The 8243-nt window shown below is 42.5% G+C and overlaps 1 protein-coding gene across 1 annotated transcript; it reads left to right on the plus strand.

The window, feature by feature from the left end:
• Positions 1-259: 259 nt before the first annotated feature.
• On the plus strand, positions 260-7926 carry LOC116364487 (zinc finger protein 2 homolog). Its single transcript, XM_031817615.1, has 3 exons — positions 260-340; positions 991-1429; positions 5933-7926. Exons 1-3 carry the CDS (start codon positions 326-328, stop codon positions 7195-7197), a joined length of 1719 nt encoding a protein of 572 aa, XP_031673475.1. The 5' UTR covers positions 260-325; the 3' UTR covers positions 7198-7926.
• The last annotated feature ends 317 nt before the right edge of the window (positions 7927-8243 follow it).

The raw sequence follows: 8243 nt of genomic DNA on the forward strand, positions 1-8243 counted from the left end.
ATGAATACTGTCTTGTGCATGTTTTGTTAATCATCTGTAATTACAACAACAAAAAAATCACAGACTTCAGCCTCCCTAAACCTCTGAATATAACAGGACATCTTTTCGATCACCATGCACTGCAAAATCATTCTGGCTATGGATACGGAGAACATCAACACATTAACATCAACAATACTTAGCAGGGTCATTTGTATTTTTCCATCACAAAGTATAATTTATTTATTCTCCGGTCCAGTTGGTGGCGGTAATGCAACATTATACACCCGCCGTTAAACCAAAGAAGGAGTTGCGCGAGCTTAGAACAACAACAGCTGCCAGTTCAATGTCAAGCGTCAAGGTAAGATCTACATTTCTAATATATTCAGAAAAGTTTCCATATGTAAACATGATGAATTCGATTATTTGTCCACTAAATCATGTGTAAACAATAGCCATTTTGTGCTAACGTTAACTAGCCAGTAAAATGGCTACCCAAGAAAATGTGTTTATCTTCAAGACACTGTTCGTTATTAGTTATTAAGACAGCAATGTGAATTGTCCATCTTCAAGATGGCATAAATATATTGGCACCCTTAACTAATAAGTGAGCATGGCTGGTTAGCTAGGCTGTTTCTAAGGCTGGCTAGCGAGCAAGCTAGTTAATATATTTTCAGTATCTAATCATTAGCTAACTGGTAATTTATAGATTACAAATCAAATGTTATTTTGGTTCGCCGTTGCTTCAAAATAACTTATTGCTGGTAATTTGGTTATCTAGCTAGATCGTTTCATCCTAGTGAGAAAGGTGTCAGTGATCTAAAGCTAACCCAACTAGCTTAACATTGCTAACGCTAGTTGTACGATTACCACAGCAATGCTAGCTAGCTACATGTATTAGTAGATTCCTAGTGGTTGGAATATTTAGTTATATTCCTTTATTAATTAAGATGTTCCAGTTGTGAAACTCCTCTTACATTTTGTTTGTGCCTCTTTTGAATCCTACAATAGCCTTCCATGTCTGAACCCAAGTCCCCGGGTTCTTACTGTGGTGTTCCAGCCCAGAGAAGCTCACAGTGGGGTCCAGAGATGGTCTTAGTGAAGCTGGAGGACTGTAGTCAACCACTGGAACTCAATGTGATAGTCAAAGAGGAGGAGGAGGAGAGAGGGATTAAAGAGGAGGAGGAGGATAGAGCATTCAAAGAGGAGGAGGAGGAGAGAGAAGTCAAAGAAGAGGTAGAGATTAAAGAGGAGGTGGAGGAGGAGAGAGCATTCACAGAGGAGGAGGCAGAGGAGAGAGCATTCAAAGAGGAGGTGGAGGAGGAGAGAGCATTCAAAGAGGAGGAGGCGGAGGAGAGCGCATTCAAAGAGGAGGTGGAGGAGGAGAGAGCATTCACAGAAGTGGAGAACAGGGAAAAGGAGGAAGAAGTAGATGGGAACACTGACCCAGGTAAGTTCAGTAGTTCAGGATGGAGAGAGGCTGGTGCATTGACAGCCACAGGGGATTCCAGAACTATTATTGAGTCTTTCCACCAATCTGGTGGCTCTTTCTGAAGAGTAACTTGGTTTCACCTCGTTTTAAAGGGGCAGTGCAGTTAAAAACGTGTTCCTGTTTGGAAAATAATTCCTGGAATTTCAGCCTGTTCAGGTGGGATGGGGTTTTTGGCCCAGATCATGACATCACAATCTGATCTGAATGACCAGTCATCTTTTATTTGCACTTGTATCCTCCTACTTTGAAGGGGTAAGCGGGGTATGCGCTGTCCACCAATCAGGGCTGTGTGTGTAAATATATTTACATTTGTATCAACATGCCCACAAGATCAGACTGAGGATTTCAATGGCAAAAGGAGGCTCAGGGAAATAAATCATAAAATAATATATTTGAAGTTATTTTCATGAAATAAAACAAACACAGTGATTAGACGTGATGATTTAAAAATACTGCATGGGGCCTTTAACATTATGGGCCTGTTTTCAGCTGGCGATTAGAGGCCCAAGTGTCAAACACATGTTAGTTTGGAATTTCCGAATGTAAGAATATGAGCGCTGGCATTTTCCAGCCCCAACGCCATGATCAACAATGTATCTGTGTAACATCAGCTCACTTGTGCTGAGGTGGGAGGGGTGGCAATACTGGAGGCGTGTCCTTAAAAACACTGCCAGTTTCATGCAGCTCTAAAAGGAACGTTTCAGACCCACAAACAGCAGGTCTCCTAGGTAACACAGTTGGTTTACAGAGTGGAACCATAACCTATATAACCACAATGTAAATAGTCCTGGTAGCCATTTGATTAGCTGTTCAGGAGTCTTATGGCTTGGAGGTAAAAATAGTTGAGAAGCCTTTTTGTCCTAGACTTGGCACTCCGGTACCACTTGCCATGCGGCAGTAGAGAGAACAGTCTATGACTGGGGTGGCTGGGGTCTTTGACCATGTTTAGGGCCTTCCTTCCTTCCTTCCTTAGAAACCCATTTCATGAAGCTCCCGACAAACGGTTCCGTTGCTTCCAGAAGCAGTTTGGAACTCGGTAGTGAGTGTTGCTTCCAGAAGCAGTTTGGAACTCGGTAGTGAGTGTTGCTTCCAGAAGCAGTTTGGAACTCGGTAGTGAGTGTTGCTTCCAGAAGCAGTTTGGAACTCGGTAGTGAGTGTTGCTTCCAGAAGCAGTTTGGAACTCGGTAGTGAGTGTTGCTTCCAGAAGCAGTTTGGAACTCGGTAGTGAGTGTTGCAACGGAGGACAGATTAATTTGACTCGCTTCAGCACTCAGCGGTCCTGTTCTGTGAGCTCGTGTGGCCTACCACTTTGTGGCTGTCTATTCATTTGAGTGGTTACCTATCTCAAAGCCCATCCCTCAGCGTTTTACCAAAACAGAGAAGGGGTTTGTTATTGGTTTAATTACGGATTCCTGCTGCTGCTCCAGTTTCAACTGTTCTGCCTTATTATTATTCGACCATGCTGGTCATTTATGAACATTTGAACATCTTGGCCATGTTCTGTTATAATCTCCACCCGGCACAGCCAGAAGAGGACTGGCCACCCCACATAGCCTGGTTCCTCTCTAGGTTTCTTCCTAGGTTTTGGCCTTTCTAGGGAGTTTTTCCTAGCCACCGTGCTTCTACACCTGCATTGCTTGCTGTTTGGGGTTTTAGGCTGGGTTTCTGTACAGCACTTTGAGATATCAGCTGATGTACAAAGGGCTATATAAATAAATTTGATTTGATTTGAAGTGCAAAACATTCAGTTTTTCCTGTGTTTTATATCATATTGTTCAACGGGATGAAACTAAAACTGTAACAGTGTGATTTAATTTTTTTTTTTAATCTGTTATTTCCTGGTAGTTGCTGGTTGAAAATACAATTTACACAGGACCTTCTAATCAGCAGATTTGCGTGGGCGGGAGTTTAGGCTTTTCATGGTGATATCACCATGTGGTAAATTGTGGCAAACTTCTTGCTTGAGAAATAGTTTTTTTCTCTGCTAAAAAGCAAATATTTTTCCCATTTATTATGGAAATCTACACTGAACAAAAATATATACACAACATGTAAAGTGTTGGTCCCATGTTTCATGAGCTGAAGTAAAAGATACCAGGAATTTTTAATATGTACAAAAAGCTTATTTCTCTGAAATTTAGGGCACGAATTTGTTTACAGCCCTGTTAGTGAGCATTTCTCCTTAGCCAAGATATTCCATCCACCTGACAGATGTGGCATATCAAGAAGCTGATTAAACAGCATCATTAGCGCCACACCCTCTATAATGTGCACTTTTGTCAAACACAATGCCGCAGATGTCTGCAATTTTGAGGGAGCGTGCAGTTGGCATGCTGACTGCAGTAATGTCCACCAGAGCTGTTGCTCTAATGTTAATTTCTCTACCATAAGCCACCTCTACCGTCATTTTAGAGAATTTGGCATTATGTTCAACCGGCCTCACAACTGCAGACCACATGTAACCACTCCAGCCCAGGACCTCCACATCCGACTTCTTCACCTGCGGGATCGGCTGAGACCAGGCACCCAGACAGCTGATGAAAATGTGGGTTTGCACAACCCAAAGAATTCTGCTCAAACTGTCAGAAATGGTCTCAGGGAAGCTCATCTGCGTTCTCGTCGTCCTCATCAGGGTCTTGACCTGACTGCAGTTTTGCTTCGTAATCGACATCAGTGGGAAAATGCTCACCTTCGATGGCCACTGACACGCTGGAGAGGTGTGCTCTTCACAGATTAATCCCGGTTTCAACTGCACTGGGCAGATGACAGACAGTGTGTATGGCGTCGTGTGGGCGAGCGGTTTGCTGTTGTGAACGGAGTGCCCCATGGTGGCGGTGGGGTTACGATATGATATTGATGTCAATTTGAATGCACAGCGATACCGTGACGAGATCCTGAGGACCATTATGGTGCCCCTCATCCACCGCCATCACCTCATGTTTCAGCATGATAATGATCCTGAGGACCATTATGGTGCCCCTCATCCACCGCCATCACCTAATGTTTCAGCATGATAATGATCCTGGGGACCATTATGGTGCCCCTCATCCACCGCCATCACCTCATGTTTCAGCATGATAATGATCCTGAGGACCATTATGGTGCCATTCATCCACCGCAACCACCTCATGTTTCAGCATGATAATGCACGACCCCATGTCGCAAGGATCTGTACACAGTTCCTGGAAGCTGAAAATGTCCCATTTCTTCCATGGCCTACATATCTCACCCACTGTACATGTTTGAGATGCTCTGGATCGATGTGTTCTGTTCCCGCCGATATCCAGAAACTTTGCATAGCCTTCGAAGAGGAGTGGGACAATGTTCCACAGGCCACAATCAATAAACTCTCCCTCAACGTCAACACAACAAATGAGCTGATCGGTACAGGTGCAGGTGCATCAAAGCTACGGCCTGTTCACCCCTCTACCATCCAGAAGGCGAGGTCAGTACAGATGCATCAAAGCTATGGCCTGTTCACCCCTCTACCATCCAGAAGGCGAGGTCAGTACAGGTGCATCAAAGCTACGGCCTGTTCACCCCTCTACCATCCAGAAGGCGAGGTCAGTACAGGTGCATCAAAGCTACGGCCTGTTCACCCCTCTCGCCTTATGGATGGTAGATCAGTACAGGTGCATCAAAGCTGGGACTGAGAGACGAAAAACAGCTTCTATCTCAAGGCCATCAGACTGTTAAATAGCCATCACTAGCCGGCTACCACCCGGTTACTCAACCCTGCACCTTAGAGGCTGCTGCCCCATTTACATAGATGGAATCACTGGTCACTTTAGTAATGGATCACTAGTCATTTTAATAATGTTTACATACTGCTTTACTCATTTCATGTATTTTTTGTCAATGTCACTCCTACATTGCTTTTCCTAATATTTATATATTTCTTAATAACATTGTTACTTTTACATTTGTGTGTATTGTTGTGAATTATTAGATACTACTGCACTGTTGGAGCTAGGAACACAAGCATTTCGCTACACCCGCAATCACACCTGCTAAATAGGTGTATGTGACCAATACAATTTGATTTGAACAGCCTAATCAATTCTATGCGATGGAGATGTTGCCCTGCATGAGGCAAATGGTGGTCATGCCAGATACTGACTGGTTTTCTGATCCACACTCCTACCTTTTCTTGAAGGTTTCTGTGACCAACAGATGCATATCTGTATTCACAGTCATGTGAAATCCATAGATTATGCTCTAATGATTTTTTTTTCAGTTGACCGATTTCCTTATGAACGGAAACTAAGTATAATTCTTGAAATTGTTGCATTTTGCATTTATATTTTTGTTCAGTGTATTCAAGTAAAGTACTTAATTGTTACCTAATAAATGATTTGATATTGATATAAAATGGCTGCATTAGGCCTTTAAACAAGTCTTTTAAAGACCATTTCAATGCTGTTCCTGATTCTAACCCCATATCTGTCCATATTCCCACAGGAGAGATCTCCAACCCAGGTTCAGACAGTGAGCCCAGTTCCACAGCATCAGGAAACCATAAACACAGACAGAGGAACTCAAGACAGAAACATCACCACTGCATGGACTGCTTCACTAGTTTCTATGATCCAGAGGAGTTGAGAAGACACACTTGTAGGCCCCAACCCTGCTCAGATTGCAGAGGCAGCTTTATTTGTCCAACTCACCTCAAATCAAAACAGACTCAAAAAAGGAGGAAGGTGTACTCATGTGGTCAATGTGGGAAGAGATTTCAAACACCAAGCAAACTCAAGACGCACGAGAGAACTCACACAGGAGAGAAGCCATACCACTGCTCTGTTTGTGGGAAGGGTTTCAGTCAGTCGAACCAACTAAAGACACACCAGAGAACTCACACAGGACAGAAGCCATACCACTGCTCTCAGTGTGGAAAGAGCTTCAGTTGGTTACACAGCCTGAAGACACACCAGATAACTCACACAGGGGAGAAGCCTTACCATTGCTCGCAGTGTGGAAAGCGTTTCAGTCTGGTAGGAAACCTAAAGAGACACCACCTAACCCACACACTAGAGAAGCCTTACCGATGCTCTCATTGTGGGAAGAGTTTCAGTCAGTTACACCATCTAAAGACACACCAGTTAATTCACACAGGAGAGAAACCATATCACTGCTCTCAATGTGGGAAGAGTTTCATTCATCCAAAAGACTTAAAGTCGCACCAGAGAACTCACACAGGAGAGAAGCCATTCCACTGCTCCCAATGTGGAAAGAGTTTCAGCCAGTTATCAACTCTGAAAAAACACCAGCTAACGCACACAGGAGAGAAGCCTTACCACTGCTCTCAATGTGGGAAGCGTTTCACCAGGTTATATCAACTGAAAGCACACCAGATAACGCACACAGAAGAGAAACCTTACCACTGCTCTCAATGTGGTGATAGTTTCACCAGTGCATATTTCCTAAAGAAACACCAGCTAATTCACACGGGTGAAAAGCCATTCCACTGCTCCCAGTGTGGGAAGAATTTCAGTCATTCATCAACTTTGAAGACACATCAGATAACTCACTCAGGAGAGAAGCCTCACCACTGCTCTCAGTGTGGGAAGAGTTTTGGTCATTCATCAACTCTCAAGACACATCAGATAACTCACTCAGGAGAGAAGCCTCACCTCTGCTCTCAGTGTGGGAAGAGTTTCAGCCAGTCATCAACTTTGAAGAAACATCAGAGAACTCACTCAGGAGGAAAGCTGTGTCATCAGAGCTGAAGACACTAGCTTATTCACATAGGGGAGAAGCCTAAACTCTGCTGTCAATATGGGGATAGTTTCACCAGTTTATATTAATAAAATATAACACCAACAAATTATGACTAACAATAACTTACCTGGTTACTTAAAGGGGGTTAAAACTCGCAAAGGAGTGTGGAACATGCTGTCTGTGTGGAAAGCTTCGGTCAGTCATCAGATTTGAAGACACAGCATTTAACTCGCACAGTAGAGAAGCCTTACTGTGTTCGGGAGTTGTTGGAATATTGTTTATTGAAATGAAGCTGCTATGTTCACAATAAGCCATTATCATCATGTCACTTTTTCAGGAATCAGCAAAAAGTCAGCACTGCAGAGAAAAGGCAGTTTTACAGAAACTGTATGTATTTTGTTGGTGCTTAAAACAGACATGGCTTGTCAATGTCAGTATGTCCACTATACAGCTGTCTTTTTGGGAATGCAATACTTTCTATACCAGCAGACCTTCCGCAGCCACAACGGACAATTCAGTGAAGTTGTATTTGCCATTGTGGAATCCATAGCTAATATCTGTCCATAGAGAATCCTCAGTAATCAGACATCATATATTCTAGTTGGATTTCTATAATCACATTTTTTTAAGTTGATAAATGTATATAATTTAGTAACAAAAAATGTATGCAAACAAAAACTTCTAATTAGAGGAATATAACCAAAAATGAATAAACATATTGTATTTAATTTACTATGCTCAGTCTCCTGTCTTAGTTTATTATGGAGGGTTGAAGAGTCATTATATCTGTTGCTTTACAGGTAGGCTATACTGTAATGCAGTGGTGGTTGGTGCTGTTTATGATGAGGATTATAATTCGTATTTTTTTAATGAGCCTTATTTCTATTTCAGGATGATTTGTTTATAGCTTTTACATGGTATTGTCATTCATATTCCATTCACCTAGTTTAATGTAACATCGATAGGTTTAGGCTACTACATGATACTAATTTTCCCTCTACCCATCATGAGGTTGCTACAACCTGGCCTATGAATTAAAGTTTAAACCATACTG

Source organism: Oncorhynchus kisutch, unplaced genomic scaffold (assembly GCF_002021735.2).
Source record: "Oncorhynchus kisutch isolate 150728-3 unplaced genomic scaffold, Okis_V2 scaffold1098, whole genome shotgun sequence".
NCBI lineage: Eukaryota > Metazoa > Chordata > Actinopteri > Salmoniformes > Salmonidae > Oncorhynchus > Oncorhynchus kisutch.

What these genes read in the sequence shown, in the direction of transcription:
- LOC116364487 (XM_031817615.1), top strand. An exon ending in AGATGGGAACACTGACCCAG is followed by an intron (nt 1,430 to 5,932) that starts GTAAGTTCAGTA and finishes ATATTCCCACAG; the next exon opens with GAGAGATCTCCAACCCAGGT.